The sequence below is a fragment of the Oratosquilla oratoria genome, chromosome 14 (genome assembly GCF_046742065.1).
Source record: "Oratosquilla oratoria isolate Oo_2021 chromosome 14, ASM4674206v1, whole genome shotgun sequence".
NCBI classification, from domain to species: domain Eukaryota; kingdom Metazoa; phylum Arthropoda; class Malacostraca; order Stomatopoda; family Squillidae; genus Oratosquilla; species Oratosquilla oratoria.
The window spans coordinates 31,888,199-31,906,042 of record NC_134790.1 but is presented as its reverse complement, the minus strand read 5'-3'; the positions used below and the strand labels follow the sequence as shown (position 1 = coordinate 31,906,042).

At 40.6% G+C, this 17,844-nt stretch overlaps 1 protein-coding gene across 5 annotated transcripts in view; it reads right to left on the bottom strand.

Moving 5' to 3' along the window:
* The window catches only part of LOC143032828 (sodium channel protein 1 brain-like), a 766,195-nt gene that overhangs the window by 41,997 nt on the left and 706,354 nt on the right, over window positions 1-17,844 (bottom strand). For 4 of the 5 annotated variants that reach the window (XM_076197936.1, XM_076197935.1, XM_076197938.1 and 1 more), the window contains 7 exons: window positions 16,844-16,949; window positions 14,278-14,454; window positions 13,516-13,729; window positions 7,869-8,182; window positions 7,218-7,271; window positions 6,071-6,240; window positions 4,794-4,977 (listed from right to left, as the gene is read on the bottom strand). In XM_076197936.1, coding sequence (XP_076054051.1) covers window positions 4,794-4,977; window positions 6,071-6,240; window positions 7,218-7,271; window positions 7,869-8,182; window positions 13,516-13,729; window positions 14,278-14,454; window positions 16,844-16,949 — 1,219 coding nt within the window. The remainder of the gene's footprint in view (window positions 1-4,793; window positions 4,978-6,070; window positions 6,241-7,217; window positions 7,272-7,868; window positions 8,183-13,515; window positions 13,730-14,277; window positions 14,455-16,843; window positions 16,950-17,844) is intronic. The other variant, XM_076197937.1, reaches the window with a different exon arrangement.

The window sequence follows — 17,844 nt, the reverse complement described above, 5'->3', positions numbered from 1 at the left end:
GCTCATTCTTGTTCATCCATCTCAGGCATACACACATACACACACACATACACACACACACACACACATACACACACACACACATACACATAGAGGCATACACACACACGTACACACACACAAACTTAAACACACATGCATAACTCGTACATAAACACGTGCACATATTCGTATATACACATAGGCATGTGCATACCCATATATTGTACATACACAAACATACAAATATACCCATACACACATATACATATCCATACATATACAAACACACATAATCTCCCACCCACCTATACACCCACCCTCCCACAAAATATATACACACAGAAACTACATACACACACACACACACATACTAACACACACTTACACACACACGCACACACACACACACACACACACACACACACTAACACACACTTACACAACACATACACACACGCACACACACACACACACACACACACACACACACACACACACACAGACGCGCGCGTGCACAAACGTACACAAACACGGCTTGCTGGTGTAGTGGTAACGTCTTGATATCTTACATTAGAGGTTCGCTTTCAGAGCATGAAATTCCATTAACACTACACATTATTACTGTCCTCCTTGAGCAAGGGAACGTGGTGTTTGTGTAGCATCATAATATTACTCTCGTCTGGAGAGTAATGATTGTCGATCACGGGTTCAACACTTGATCCAAGACCATGGTATACTGTACTGCAAAACACACACATACATATATATATATATATGCTTATGCATCACTCACCCACCCCCTTGCTCAAGGTGGACAGTAACAGTTTGCAATATTGTGATTTTTTCATGTCTTGTGCGAGGCGCGTTATCGGGTCGACAGAGCGACAGTCCGTGAAGCTAACTACTACATCACCAAGTGTGTATGTGTGTGTATGTGTGTGTGTGTGTGTTTGTGTGCACAATATGTATCTATAGATATATTGTAATAATATCAGTTATTGCCTCGAGTGTCACTGACTAGAAACCCGCAACCCCACAGAAACCGGCAGCGGTCCTCGGGTCGTCTCAGAACTCTCAAGAGGATGGGATCGGTCGCCGGTTGTCATTTCTCCATACGTGAAAAGGTGGACGAAATACTGCTGAAGTTGATTGGCAGATCTTCGGTACGGTCCGGAGACCGAGTGTCATCCCCTCGGGGCCGCACTTCCAGATAGAGGTGAAGGCGTTGACGGGATGTGAAGATGGGCAACGGCAGGGGAGATGAGTCTCTCGGACGTCCATCTTGTTGGACCACAACTTACAGGTAGCCGGTGTGCATATATATATATATATATATATATATATATATATATATATATACTTATATATAAATAAATATATATAAATATATATATATATAATACATATATATATATATATATATATATATATATATATATATATATATATACTTATATATACATACATATATATACATATATATATATATACACATATATATATCGGCTTCGATTGCATTTCCTTGATTTTTTTTCACATTATGGAGAGCTAAGAACCGGCGACTGATCTCCTGAAGTCCCAGGCGCTATGGGGTCGTGGTTTTTCAGTCAATGAAACTCAGGGAAACAGTTACTACAATAATCACAAGGTCTTGTGCACGTATATAGTATATAGATGTCTGTATATATGTATACTTATACAGTATACGAGTATATGTATGTATACATATGTAAGAATACATGTATGCATGTATGCTTGCACATTGTGCATGTACATACCTATGTATGTGTGTACATGTGTATGTATGTGTGCATGTGTGTACGTATGTATTTATGTATACATATACTTGCACATATGTGGTCATAGGTCCTCAAAATATTTGGTAAATTTCTATTATTGGTTGGTTTCTATTATCGGATGAAATGATATAGGAAGAGTTCGAGAGACAGAGAGATAGAAAGAAAAATAGAGAGAGAGAGAGAGAGAGAGAGAGAAAGAGGGAGAGGGAGAGCACGCCCTCTCGTGGGTGTCGTAGATTCAACACACAATTTCAACAAAATTCACAAGTATCATTTCTGTATGCATAAGGACGAAAGCGTAGAGCTCCAATGTAATCAAATACATACATGGATTTGAGGGACCCTGAATAATGTGTATGTGTACATGTGTACATACATGAGTGTGTGTTCATGTGTGTTTGTTTAATACGACTGTATATACAGTATGCATGTATATATGAAAGTGCACTTGTATACATATTCTAAAACGTACACATGATTTCATAGCCTCTCCTTGATGTGAATCGGGAGATGTAGACACATATCACATACATACGTGTGAACATAGATGTATATATATGCACGGGTACAGTTGTACATATACGTAGAAACTACATGCACGTACATGGAAACGCACATGCACAAACATATGCACATTGGAAATATATGTATATATATATATATATATATATATATATCATATATGTATATATATATATATATATATATGTATATATATGTATATATTGTATATGTAAATATATATATATATACACATAAACACACGCACATATTATATATATATATATATATTTTTTTCAACCACAAATCACTTTTAATTCCATGCCATCGCAGTCGAGACTGAAGAATCGCTCGATGGAGGCATTCGTTGGAAATTGAAACGTGGACGAGCCGAGGATTCGAACCCAGCTAACCCGTAACAAAATTACAGTGACTTAAACCAATGCGCTATCAAGAGAGATTGGTTTAAGTCACTGTAACTTTGTTACGGGTTAGCTGGGTTCGAATCCTCGGCTCGTCCACGTTTCAATTTCCAACGAATGCCTCCATCGAGTGATTCTTCAGTCTCGACTGCGATGGCATGGAATTAAAAGTGATTTGTGGTTGAAAAAAGATATTAATTGATCACTGGGAACCATTCAGTGTACATGTATATATACATACATATATATACATGTATATATATATATATATATGTATATACATATATATATAATATATATAACATATGCATATATATATATATCATATATATATATTATATATACATATGTATATATATATGTATAGATATATACATATATATATGCTGTATATTTGATTGGAGGTGACCATATTTTAACAACTTGTAATTTTCTTGATGGCCTTTTCGATTTTTTTTTTATTCTTTTGACCAGGAAAAATATCACATGAAAATTGCAAATATGTAGTCATTATCAATCCTTAAAGAAAATATACAGCTTAGGTATATATATATATATATATATATATATATATATATATATATATATATATATATATATATACATATATATATGTATATGTATATATATATATATATATATATATATATATACATATACAATACATAAACACATACATATACATACATTTCCAATATATTGATCATACATGTTTGACGTTCATTCCCATGGGCAGACATACACATGTATATATATATAGATATATATATAATAGTGGTGCAGGCAGCAATAACATGCAACCCCTCCTATTAACGTTTATTTCTTTATTCGGTTTCTGCTGTCGGTCGCCACGGGAGCTCTGAGCATGCTTTCTCTCGTGCTTGCGCAGACCGTAACCGCCCACCGAGCGGATGTTTACAAAGGACTACAGGGTGCTGCAGAAACAAGGAACACCACGACCAAGGCACGCAGGGGGGTGGCGTGTCTTCTTTATGCAGCGTCCATTGATAAAGGCTCGGTAGAAGTCTCGATAGCTGACAACACTAAAGACCAGAGCATGGCCCAACATGGAAGCAGTGTGGTGAAACGTGTACAGGGAGGTGGTGGTGGTGGTGGTGGTAGTGGTGGTTAGTTTTGAAGAGTTTAGTTATATTAACACGAGTGAGTGACATTGATCGTGACAATAAAAAAGTATATAATTTATCCATCAAATACGTATATATATATATATGTATATATATATATATATATATATACATATATATATGCATACATATCTATACATACATATATATATATATATATATACATATATACATATATATAACACATATATATATATATACATATATATATATATATATATATAAATATATACATATATACATATATATATGTATATATACATACATATATATATAAATATATCTATATATATAAATATATATATATGTATATGTATAATATATATATATACATATCTATATATATATAATATATATATATATATATATATATATATATTGCTGTGGAAGTGATTTGTCGTACGTGAGGGTGTATGTACATATCATGCTGTGGTTGATAAAGCTGTGGTTGTTGTGTGGAGGTGGTGGAGGGGGGGTGGGGCGAGGTTGTTGCTGGCTTTGATCCTCAGGCCCGGGGGCTGACAAATAGGCAATCCAAGCATAGGTAAAGGTATACACATAGCTATAAATACCCGTCTCTCCTTTAATTCGCCGCAACACATGAATAAGACATCAGTAAAGATCACACTCAGAAGCAATATTAGTGTCGTAGAAAGATGTACTCTACTGTATTAAGACTAAAACTAATAAAGAACTGAGGGATTTTTCTTTTTAAATCCCCTAATCAAATTCTAATTTTTTTGAGGAAAAGTGAAAAATATCACCACAAATCTAAACATCTTTAGAAAAAATACTTTCGACAACTAACGTGTATAGATAGTGAGTATAGAGTATGTAGTAGTACAGTGAAAATATTCTATCATATTCTATATACAAAACATCTCTACTACAATATTACACATCCATCGAAAGAAGTCCGAAGGACCTATGCGGTGCCTCTCTACCTTGAGTTCCTTCTTTGAGTCAAGATGCACATCTTCGAAGCACAGGGTGACAGAGGAGGCGAAGATCATGAGGAGGATAAACCACTCAAAGTAAGGACTGTCCACTACGAACAGGATGTACCTTCGGATGTTGTACCATCTCTCGTACAGTCTGGTTTGGGTGCATTTCGTGCAGCACGGTATTCTGGTAAGGGCGAGAGAGAAGTTAGGTCACCACGTACAGGATGTACCTTCGGATGTTGTAACATCTCTGGTACAGTCTGCTTTGGGCAGGAGAGAAGGTAAGCCCCCAAAGGACCAGGTCATGTCATGACAAATCAGGTGTCGGTCAGACAAGGTCATCAGGAGGCGAGGTCAGGCGACGACAGGTCATGTAAGGTTAATTTAGGTTTAAGACATACAAGACCCCATGGGGCATGGTCAGGAGGGAGCACTGTTGAAAAGAGGTCATGTCAGATCAGGTCAACTGTCGGACATACGAGGGCGGGTCTAGGATCAGGTCACGAGTAAGTCATGTTAAGTCGGAAGTTGTAACAGGTTGTAGTGAATCATGAGAAAGTTCGGTCAGGTCGTGGGGAAGCGTGAATAGGTCAGGTTAGGTACCAGGGAGGTGATGTCAGGTCATGAAGAAGTTAGGCCAAGTCATATGAAACCAAGTGATAGGTTGCAGTATTGTCAGGCCAGGTCACTGAGAAGCGAAATAAGGTCAGTTCGAGGTCAAACCGGTTCAGGTTAGGCCACAGCAGGCACATCAGGTCAGGTCGCAGGGAGACCAGATCATGCCAGTTAAAAAGAATGTCAAGTCGTGGGGGAAAATATTTAGTTTCCTTGTTATCTGGAATCAAAACGAATGCACGCTTAATTTTTTTTCCAAGGGCTGATTGAGCCGAACGAAAACAACCAGTTGGACTGACAAAAAAGAAAGAAAGAAAAAAAAAATCTGCCATTCGGTAGGGTAGCAATAATTAGTCTGTTTCATTTATTACTGACACACACGGCGTAAATTCTGTTCATTCGACTAAGAGGAGTGACCCTTAGTGTGATTGGGATCCTGAAGAAGCGAGACCACCGTTCGAGCTAGGAGGTCCTTTTCAAATTAATAAAATCTGATGAAGTGTGCTTCAAGAGAATCATCAGCTCCTTTTTTATTCATATAATTTTTACAGTTGGAAAAACATAATTTGGGTGTCCAAGTTGACAATCAACAAAGAGGAACTTCACTGTTTACTTAGTCTTTAGAAAAGATATTAAAAAAATGGGAAATAAAAAGTCCTCACTTTTTGTAGATTATCCTCGGGAAGCAGTCTACAGGCTCCTTAATCTTCCTCTCCTGTTTCATAAACCTCGGATCATCATCGTCTTTGACCCCCGAAGTGATGTTTTCCACATAGTTGATTACGGTGCTCCAACTCTGTGTCTTGTTCAAAGGAACATTTTTTTTCATACCCTGCGAAGGAGGAGGATGGGGGAAGGACAAAGAAAAAGAAATTTTGTCAGCAGAGCAGTTTAACCTTAACCTAGTTACATAAAGGTTTAGTTTTAGCTAACGAAAGAGGGTTTTGATGAGGCGACCTGTAACATCACCGCCCGGGAACACACGTTGGGTCACGGGAGTAATTTCTGAGTAAACACGGACTAAAGCTTCATTCACGAGAGCATACAGTGTCTGCAGACACAAAAGGGAATAGTGGTCTCGGTGAGGGACTCGCCACCTTTGCCTACAGACGACAAACCAGCAAAGTGTTCTTCGTCTTTGTCTTCTGCGGACAAAGATGTTGAGTTCGCTATCGAGAACAACATTCTCGCTTTTGTCTACAGACACTGTATGCTTGTGTGGACAGAGTTTTAGCAAAATTAATAGACGATGGGAACACCGATTCTATTCTTCTACTTGAGCAACGAAGAGGAAATAAAGTCTTGAGCGGCCCATACACTGTGCAGGCCAAACTGAGTGTGTATGGAGTGCTATACACATTCAGCTTGGCCTGGACAGTTCTGATTTTGTCCGGCGGGAGGACAGGCGGCCTGCGAGTGTGTGGGCCACTTTAGGCCAATTCCTCAACTTGCACATACTTATTTTCAGCGAAAATCCCTCAAAGCAACCCTCCAACACAAACAACAAGCGGTTTTCCCGGACGTTTCTATGTGCTCACCCATACTCCATCAACAAACAACATTAAGAAACCATTCACGACTTCACTTTTGATGAAAAGGAGGACCAGAGTCCTTGCAGAGAAATGAAGAAACTCGTCTCCAAGAAGACATACATAAACTACGACAAAGCAAAATGGCTAGAAGACACAGAAGAAATAGAACAGGATTTAGAAAACTATGACATTTATTTGGAGAGAACTGGAGCAAAGGGTTGCTTGATTGGGTTAGTATATGTTATTTTGGAATAGCTCTTCTGTATTGAGAACCTACCTCCACCGGTTCATTGCCCTTTTGTAAGTCCTTCTTCATTTCTGGGAAGTTGACCTGTGTAGGGAAGGGAGTGTTACTTTTTTCATTGTATTTCCAGGAAAATATAAACACACAAATACCTAGTTATACACACACTCACTCACTCACACACACACACACACACACACACACACACACACACACACACATACACGCACACACACACATGCACGTATACACACACGCGCACACACACATACACGCACACGTGTGTATATATATATATATATATATATATATATATATATATATATATTAAAACTTTTAACCCACTCTCAGAGAAAATTAAACTCAGAAGTGATTACTTATATTATGTTACTTATGTGCTATAATATATATATATATATATATATATATATATATATACATACGTACATATGAAATATATACACACATATATGTACACATATACATGTATAGTGTATGTGTGTGTGTGTGTGTATTTTAGTGTGTAAGGTAGTGTAAATGTGTATGTGCGCATATGAATATACAGTTACATATCAATACATAATTGGAGTAGTAAATATGCCTTACTACAGTAACGATTGAAATACAGGCCTCAATGCCATAACAAAAGGTCACAAAGCTCCAGCAAAAAGAGACGGTTTCTACCTCATTCAATTTCATCTTGCTGATGTTGCTGTCCGAAAGGTTAATTTCCGACACACTGTCCTCGTTGTTGTAGCTGCTCGTCTCCTGCTGCAGGTTGATCTCCGGGTACTGCAGCTGCCGGTACTCGTTCTCGTGTTCGGAGCAGTGTTGGCTCGGAGCATAAGTCGATTCCTGGGTATAAGTCGACTCGAGGGTCTCCTGTTCTTGGCGGTGGGCGTACGAGTATTCTCTGGAAGCGTCCGCGTTCTTGAAACTGTTGGTGACCGTCGGGTGCATGTCCGACAGTTCGATGATCTCAGGACGGTCGTCATCTGCTACAAAAAAGAATGGGGTTAGGTCAGGACTTCGTGGAGGAGGAGAGGTGGATTCGTGCCACGATGTAGGGACTACAACTTCGTCAGAAGGAGGAACATGGATGAGAAGTATCTATGTTATCTTAAGAAGAAATAAGACGGAAGTATAACAATAATGTTAACGATAAAAATCATTATTAGTACAGAATTCTATTAAAAATTCCATTCATTGCTGTACTGTGGTGCAAACAATATATGTGGTTTTAGAAGTATTTGTATGGAATAGATGTTTTCAATGTGAATATTTCTTTTTATCATGTTAACATTGTCAGTGACCCAATTTGATGAATTGTGAGCATGTGCTTAAAAGGAATATAAAATGATATAAACGTTTTTGTAGAATGCAGACTATCAAGTCTATTCAAGAGCTACGTGACTTCGCTACCCTATTTCCTTGATATCGAAATATGTGCTCTCAGACTACATAGGTGTGGTGGGCTTAGATGGGTACAAAAGAACACGTACACAACACTATTCAGTGCTCTTTACCTGAGGAGCTGTCTATGAACACCAAGGACTCAAGCACACCCTAATCTTGGTCACCCTAACTTGGCTCAATTATTCTTTTCTATCGCTATGCCAAGGGCCTCTCCCTACTTATAAGGGAGGTAGTTTGCCAAGGCACGCATCAAACCCTACCTATTCCACACCCATCCACCATCCTTTCTTCCCTCTCATCTTAGCTCCCCGTGGATAAAGGGTCATCCCTATCCCCTGCCCGCAGCTTGGGTCAGAATAGTTATTACTATTCTTATCTAATTCTATAAAATAGTTTTGAATTCTAAGACAATAATGAGACGGGTTGTATGTTGGTAGTGGATCCAGTGCTGAGACAGGTTATGTCACTATTGGCTGTCGGGATCACCATCTAGACCTTTTTATCATGAAGAAATAAGCTTAATGAGTCCTATATAACGGACTTCGGGTTCAACGGACGGACTCCGGTGATTCGGAATGAATTTCTGAGCTCCCCGCCTCCCAGGATGGGACCACAGTACATCAAGAACCCTCTTTAGCATTTTGCTGAACAAGAGGGACCAATCACAGTTGAATGAAGTAGTCTAGTGGATGCCCCCCCCAAAAAAAAAAAAAAAACAACACTAAATTCATGTTACTCCGTGAAAGGTCACTTTTAAGGTCACAATGAAGGTTAAAATTAAGGTCACAATCAAGAGGAGTCTAGCCAGTGACCTTAACATGAAATTGGAAAATGTTCGGAACTAGAAAACAGTAAGGTATTGCTCATCGTCAAAGGGGGGAAGAACATCTATGTTTATTCATTGCGTACCTTTCTAGTACGGTAGTTCTACATTATATCTGTTACGCATAGTCCAACAGGGTTACGCGCGTAACAATTCAAAATAGCGCTTTTTATTTTCTATTTTTGATTGATTCTAATGATTCATGATATGAGAACATTTTTAACAGAAGATTAAAAACTCTCTCGATAATTAATTTGTCAAAAAGGAAAAAAAAATCTGTCGTTTGGGAATTTTTTTGGTTTAATTGGGTATATGAGTAAGTGGTAAGGCTTGAAAAGAGGCCGAGGTACGTTGATGTAGTGGACTGTTCGAGAACCGAATCGGCTGTGATTCAACAATAAAAACATTAAATTCCTTAGTTTCGTGACCAGAGGCTATTCTAGTTTAACATTAGATTCTTATTTCAGAGGTATGAACACTTATTTGAATTTCAGTGGTTTGCGGAATCACTGGCACTAAATTTAGTGAAACCCTTCTTTCTTCTGCCGTGTTTTCTTAGAGGCTACACAACGTATACATGTGTCTTCAACTTCACAATGTATAACTAATAACAACAATATTTTTCTTAAGGAAATAATTTTCGTTGTTTCACACGAGAAAGCTACGATCTATGCTTAACATGTGCCCGCACCAATACTACTTTATGTTGGGAAGTCACGGAGTTCAACTGACTTCTTTGAACATCCAGAGTAGTTGAATGGTACCATCACAGCTCTCTCTATATATACAAATATATACATATATATATATATATATATATATATATATAAACACACATACGCGCGCGCGCACACTCTAAATAGCTCTGTCTACCTGATTCGAACCCTAGGACGTATGACACTACCAACAATATTACGAGGTGACGTACAAAAGAGACCACTTGCTCCCCCCCCGACATGAGGTTATCGTGATGTCAGTATTGCATTCTGTTTCCATCGAGTCCGTATGTATGGATGTATGAAACGTCCAAGAAATATAGTTGAAGTTCATAGATTGAAACGGGTCGGTCATTTAGCAGGGTAACTGCGGCCGAAGCCGTCACCTTTGTCCTATGATGCTTAAGGAGTGTTGGGGCAGGGAACAAACAGTCACTGTTGGGAATCGGAGAGGAGTGTGGGACTCGAACCCACAACTAAGCGAGTGCGAGACAAGCACGCCACTATTTGACGGGAGTGGGGGAAAAGCGAGGCTAATTATGAAGGTACAAGAATGAAGGGGGTGAAAAGGGAGGAGGGCGAGTTGGAGGATGGGGGAAGAATGGGGAGGGTGAAGCACATGGAGGTGGGAGAGGGGGGGGAGAGAAATGAGGTTTCCTTAAGAGCCGGGAAAGAGGTAGAAGGGGTAAGCGTTTCGTCGACCGAGGTAAAAAGTCATTCATGGACTAAGAAACGTGGGGTTGGGGGGTTGAGGGGAGGTTAGGAAGGAGGAGAAGAGGTTAAGGAAAGAGGGGTAAGGGAGAGGGAAGGGGGTAAAGGAATTGGTGGGTCTGGGGTAGAGTGGGATCTAGGGGGGTTTGTGCAACAGGAGGAGAGGGAGGGGAAAGATGGTAAGGGAGGGGGGAATGGTGGGGGTTGGACAGGAGGAAAAGAGGTAGGGGAAAGGGGGTAAGGGAGGGAGAAGGGGGGCTAAGGGAGCTGCTGGGTCTGGAGTAGGGGGAGATTTTTTTGGGGGGAACTAGAGTGGGGGGTTTCGTATTAAAGTGGTGTTACTTGGGGATGGTGTCCCTGCTGTTTCCGCTACACGTCTTATGCTCTGATTCAGCAAATCCCCCCTCCTCCATTCCCCCATGAAGAAGACCTTTTACCCATTCAACTCCGATGACAAAACTCTTGTCATTTGGTCAAATAAAACAAAAAATCATAAAACACCAAAATGTTTGATCAAACACCAGAAAAAATATGACGTCAGTCCTCGCTTCGCGAAGCGAGGACTAACGTCATATTTTTCTGGTGTTTGATCAAACATTTTGGTGTTTTATGATTTTTTGTTTTATTTGACCAAATGACAAGACATCTTGTCATCGGAGTTGAATGGGTTAAGCTCTCCGTTCTCTTCAAAACCTAAATGACCATCCATATATGGATATGTTCTCCAACGTAGATTAATGTAACACAGGAAGGCCAGTGTTCAAGTGAACTTTCTAAGTGCTTAATGGTGCGTTAGTTGAACACGTAGGGAATCTAACAATCTAGAACACCTAATCTGCTATCTATCTCATCTAGTTAGATATTCTTAGTGCATGACACCCTCTAAGCTCGACTAGGAGCATTACTAGAACACAATTACCTTTAAACTGTACTCTCTTAACCTTAGTTTTGCGTACACCGTTTTGTAACTGCTTTTTTAAGACAGACACGAGACGGTTAGAAAAACCGTCATTTTGAAATTTTGAATTATCGTCGAAGATCGCCGTGTTGACACTGCCGTTCCAAAGTGCGGAGGAGCCTTGACCGCTGCTTGCTGGAAAGGGGGTTGGGGGGGTTGGGGGGAGAGAGAAGCGGTGCCAAAATAAGAGATGGTCATTCCTAGAAACAAGTTTAAAGAAAAGGAGAGAGAGATAGAGAGAGAGAGAGAGAGAGAGAGAGAGAGAGAGAGAGAGAGAGGGAGAGAGTGAGGTAGATAGAGAGAGTGAGAGGGGGGGAGGAGTAGAGAGAGAAGGAGAAAGAGGAGAAAGAGAAGAAGAAAGAGAAGGAGAAAGAAAAAGTGAAAGAAGAAGAGAAAGAGGAAAACGAGAAGGAGAACGAGAAAAAGGAAAGAAAGACAAGTCCGAAGAGAAAGCAAGAAAGATGAGAATGAAGAAGATAAACAAAGATTTGATGAGAGATAGGCAGATAGATAGATAGACAGATAAATAGATAGATAGATAGAGAGAGAGAGGTTGATAGATATACAGATAAATAGATAGATAGATAGAGAGAGCTTGATAGATAAACAGATAGATAGATAGATGGATAGAGATAGAGAGAGATGGCAATTGGAAGTGAGCAATGAGCGTTGGGGGAAAGTATATATTTTTCATTCATGAAGGAATGTTGGAGTCTGTGGTGGTCTCCACTTTCGAAAATCCTTTCGGAAACCAATGGTTGATGTCTGACTCCTTCACTGACTCTTTTTGTTATTTTATTCTGGCGGTCGGCAGGTGATTTTTATCCAGCCGAGGAAAGCCACATCCACAGCAGAAGGTGGGTTATTAGGTTATTGTTAAATAACGTAAACCTAGATTGTGATGGTTACTGATGCATTAATAACCAACTGTGATTGATTTTATGAACAGAAATTAGAAATACAAAAAAATGTGTTTATCAACTCCGTCTACTGACTTCAGAAACTCCTTAAGGGAGGAGCTACATTTGGTACGCACGCACGCACACACACACACACACACACACACACACACACACACACACACACACACACACACACACACAACCACACACAACCACACACACACACACACACACACACACACACACACACACACACACACACACACACACACACACACACACACACACACACAATCTACAGAGTTACTTTTGACAACAATAGAGTAAACACCTTGGGCATTGTTGCATTCATTCTGACATATTGCCTGCACAACTGGAGTCTTTCTTTCTCTCTCTCTCTTTCTCTCTCCCACTCCCTCTCTCCCTCTCTCTTTTATCTATCTTTCTCCCACTCCCCCCCTCTCTCTCTCTCTCTCTCTCCATCTCTCCCACTCCCTCCCCATCTCTCTCTCTATCTCTCTCTTTCCATCACTCACAGTCCCTCCCTTCCCCTCTCTTTCTCCCTCTCTCTTTCCCTTCCCCCTCTCTTTATCCCTCCACCTTCCCCACCTCTCTCTCTCTCTCTCTCTCTCTCTCTCTCTCTCTCTCTCTCTCTCTTAGCTTACGTGTTAGAGGGCATATGAGCCCCAGCCATGTTACAAGAGACAAACAGAAGTAGAACCTGATCACGAACTAAGACCCTTCCGGAAGCCTTCAGGAGCTTCGAGGACGAGCTTGAAGGCCGACCCTGAAGCCTCATACTTACCCACAATGTTCATCCTCTCGTAGCCTTGCGTCTGAGGGTCACCTCGCACCAGGTCCTCCTCATCGTCACAACGCTGACGAAGCTCAGGCTCGCTGAAGGCTTGTTTCAGGACGTCAGCTCGTACGTCGTCGTCCAGCTTGGTAATCTCGTCTTCCGCCTTCAGCTCCTTCTTCTCCTTCTTACTCCTTATTCTAAGGCATCGAAATATGGCATCCTGAGGGCGGGAGGGAGGTGTCATGAGTGGTAGACGTTCATAGGTCGCTCATTACACACACACACACACACACACACACACACACACACACACACACACACACACACACATATATATGAGCTCTGAGCTCTCTTCCGGGAGGGGAATAGCTGTCGATCACGAGTCCAACACATGATCCAAGACCATGGTGAATCACACACACACACACACACACACACACACACACACACACACACACACACACACACACACACACAAATGTAGATATCCAGTGTCTAGAATAGTATGCTTAGATACTTATTTATAGATATACTTAAATGCTTATATACTTATACACTTTTACAATTGTAAACTTATATACTTGTATATTTGTACTTCTACACTTCTACACTTATATACTTATACAGTTAATTCTTACATGATTATATACTTATATACTTAGATGCTTAGATACTTATACTTATGTAACACGTCCTTGTACTGTACACGTACTTGACCATATAAGTGATGGGTGTATGCGACTCATGAGGATCATGAGAAGGACTCACCTTCACGCGGCTGAGGAGCAGGACCACCTTGGACTCGTCCTCCATGTCGTCTTGTCGTGATTTGAGTTCCTCAGAGTTGAACGAGTTGAGCAACAAGGCGAGGAAAAGGTTGAGGACCATGAAGTTGCCCATGACCAACGCGGGCAGGAAGATGGCAAGGCACGTCTCCGAACGCTTCTACAGAAAGAGAAGGGAAAAAAGGGATGGAGTGTCAGTGGAGTCTTCCTTAAAAAAAAAGAAGAAAAAAAACAACAACTGTAGGTGAGAGAGAGAGAGAGAGAGAGAGAGAGAGAGAGAGAGAGAGAGAGAGAGAGAGAGAGAGAGAGAGAGAGAGAGAGAGAGAGAGAGAGAGAGAGAGAGAGAGAGAGAGAGAGAGAGAGAGAGAGAGAGAGAGAGGGAGAGAGAGAGAGAGAGGGTGAGAGAGAGAGAAAGAGAGGGAGAGAGAGAAAGAGAGAGAGAGAGAGAGAGAGAGAGAGAGAGAGAGAGAGAGAGAGAGAGAGAGAGAGAGAGAGAGAGAGAGAGGAACCTACGTCAGAAAACAGAGAATGTGAAGGCGAGGAGCCTACGCCAGGAGGCGCTGAGTAATTGCGGCTTAATCCGCCACCTTTGCTCTAATATGCTCTTGGACTCTTGGGTCAGGTCAGGTAACAAAGAGTCACTGCTGGGAATAGGAAAAAAGTGCGGGATTCGAACCCACAACTAAACAAATGCGAAACCAACACGCTTCCTATTATTTCACAAAAAAAGTTACAGTAAAGACAACACTATAAGCTCAAAGGCAAAAAAAAAAAAAAAAAAAAAAAAAAAATATATATATATATATATATATATATATATATATATATATATATGAGTCCGGCTGAGCGAGGGCAGTTGGTGAAAGTTATAGCCAAAAATGTGTTTTTGACGTTTTTGATGACATTGACCTTGATTTTTTACCTTTTAGATACAAGAAAATTGATAGGTCCCACCTTTACAAGGGACCGTAGAATGGGTATGATCAGAGCAAATTAAGAGGGCAAAACGTGGGTGACAACGTTACAGACAAAAAGACAGAAAGACAGACAGACAGACGGAACAAAAAGCACTTTCGAAAAAAATAAGATAAAAGGAAACGAGGGCTTGGGGGGGGGGGCAGTAGACTGGATAGAAATTGAATAATGGAAGTCCAACCAGAAGTGAGTTGTGCATGACCAATCGCTGTCGAGGTGCGCATGACCAATCGCGCTGTCATTCACGGCACGAGGGGGGAGTGATTGGCAGCTGATGAGGGACCACAGACAATCATATCACTTTCCCCTCCCGTGCAGAAAATGACCGCCATTTGTCAAAAGCGATTTTGTATACCGCTGCAGAACCTAATTTAGCAACATGGGCCCCTCTCTCTCTCTCTCTCTCTCTCTCTCTCTCTCTCTCTCTCTCTCTCTTATTTTTTTTAACAGAAAACCAGGGGCATTGCTACACTGATATTCACCGAATCAAATGTTCATCACGGGGTCTAATTATCTATGAAAGGGAAGAGTAGTGTTGTGCCTATTGTTGATGACCTACAATAACAACGGTATTGACTCAGGGCAGAAAATGTGAAGGTTAACAGCCTTGCCATTGTAGTGAGGGAAATAGTATGGATACTCTCGCTTATATTAATTTGGAAAATACATTTTGGGTGGTTAGAATAACAGACATTGCCTACCGGAAAAAAAAAAAAAAAAAAAAAAAAGGAAATATCTGAATATGTATACACGTATGTACGAATATATATATATATATATATATATATATATACAGTATATATATACATGCAAGCATACATGTGTACATATAAAATAACTACCTATGGCTAGCTGCTGGACGGCCCACGAGGAAAGGCCCAAATGATAATCTATAAGAAAACAAAAAAGAACGGAAGGAAAGGAAGGAAGGAGGGGAGGAAGGAGGAAAGTAAGGAGCGAATAGGGAAAAAGTGAGAGGGAAGGAGGACAAATAGGGGAGGGAAGGAGGGAAAGGAGGGAAGGAGAAAGGGGAGGAGTGAGGGAAGGAGGGAAAGAGCTGAAGGAAGTTTGAAGGGGAGAATGTTTGGAGGTTTGGAGGGAAGGAGCGAAGAAGGGAAGGGGAGAAATGGGAAAATGGGAAGGAGAGAAAGAGGGAAGGAGGATAGAAGGGAAGAAGGTTTGAGGTTTCGAGGGAAAAATGTTTGGAGGTTTGAACGGAAGGAGGGATGATGGGAAGGAGGATAGATTGGAAGGAGGTTTGGAGGCTTGAAGGTTTGGAGGAATTTTTTTTGAGGATTGGAGGGAAGGAAGTTCGTAGGGAAGGAGGGAAGATGGGAAGGAGGGAAGATGGGAAGGAGGGAAGGAGAGAACAAGGAACGGAGGACAGATGGGAAGGAAGTTTGGAGGATTGGAGGTTTGGAGGGAAGAATGTTTGGAGGTTGGAGGGAAGGAAGGAAGGAGGGAAGGAAGGGGGAAAGAAGGGAAGGAGGTTTGGAAGTTTGGAGGTTTGGAGTGAAGGAGAGAAGGAGGTTTGGAGCATTGGAGAAGGGAAGAAGCTCTTAGTTGTAACTTACCTCTGTCTTTCCTGCCCGCATGCAGTCCCACAGCGGCTCGACCCATTCTCCACATAATATGCGGAAGATCATCATGAAGGAGTGGAAGAAGTCTGTGAAATTCCACCTGGTGGAGGAGAGGGAGAAGAGGTTCTTTAGTCGGGAGTGGTCCCTGAGAAGGCTGAAGAGGTCTTCCGCATCTCCGTTGCTGAAGCTGAGGTCAAACGAGGTCAGATGAAGTTAAAGCGTTAATGCGTCTTCAGGTTTTCTTGACCATGTTTTTCAGTGCGGGGTATGTATATATGTATATGTATATATATATATATATATATATATATATATATTATATATATATATATATATATATATATATATATGTATGTATATACATATACACCCATTTAGCTGCGAGAAGTGTTAGGCGATTACAATACATAACTAAAGGGTGGGCTTAATTCAGGAGGGGTTACGATCGAACAAGGCTGTTCAGTGGTCCGGAGACAAGCTGGATGTGATTATAAAAAAAATCTTATAAAAGGAATCAACCACCATATCCAAATAAGGTCAATAGGAGACGGAAGGACGTGGTACAAATATTCATCAAAACAACACACACTATTGCTTGTATGGGTTCTTGTGTTCGGGCCTCAGAGGTTGGCCCCGTGAGTCTTAGCCGGAGATTGTCACACTTCCCCCAGGGGCGCCTATTCCCCGACTACTTCACCTTAGGCTACCCCCCGTGTAAGGGGGAAAAAGCTTTTGGTTTATGTATTTATGTACTTCCCTAGTGGGAACGACGATCTACATTTCTATCTAGAATGTATTTCCTAGTTGTACGTATGTATGTATGTACGTATGTATGTACGTTTGTATTTATGCATGTATGCATGTATGTATATATGTATGCATGTATATATATTTGTATGTATGTACGAATGTATGTATGTACATATGTATGTACGTTTGTATGTATGCATGTATGTATGTATATATGTATGCATATTTGTAGGTATGTACGAACG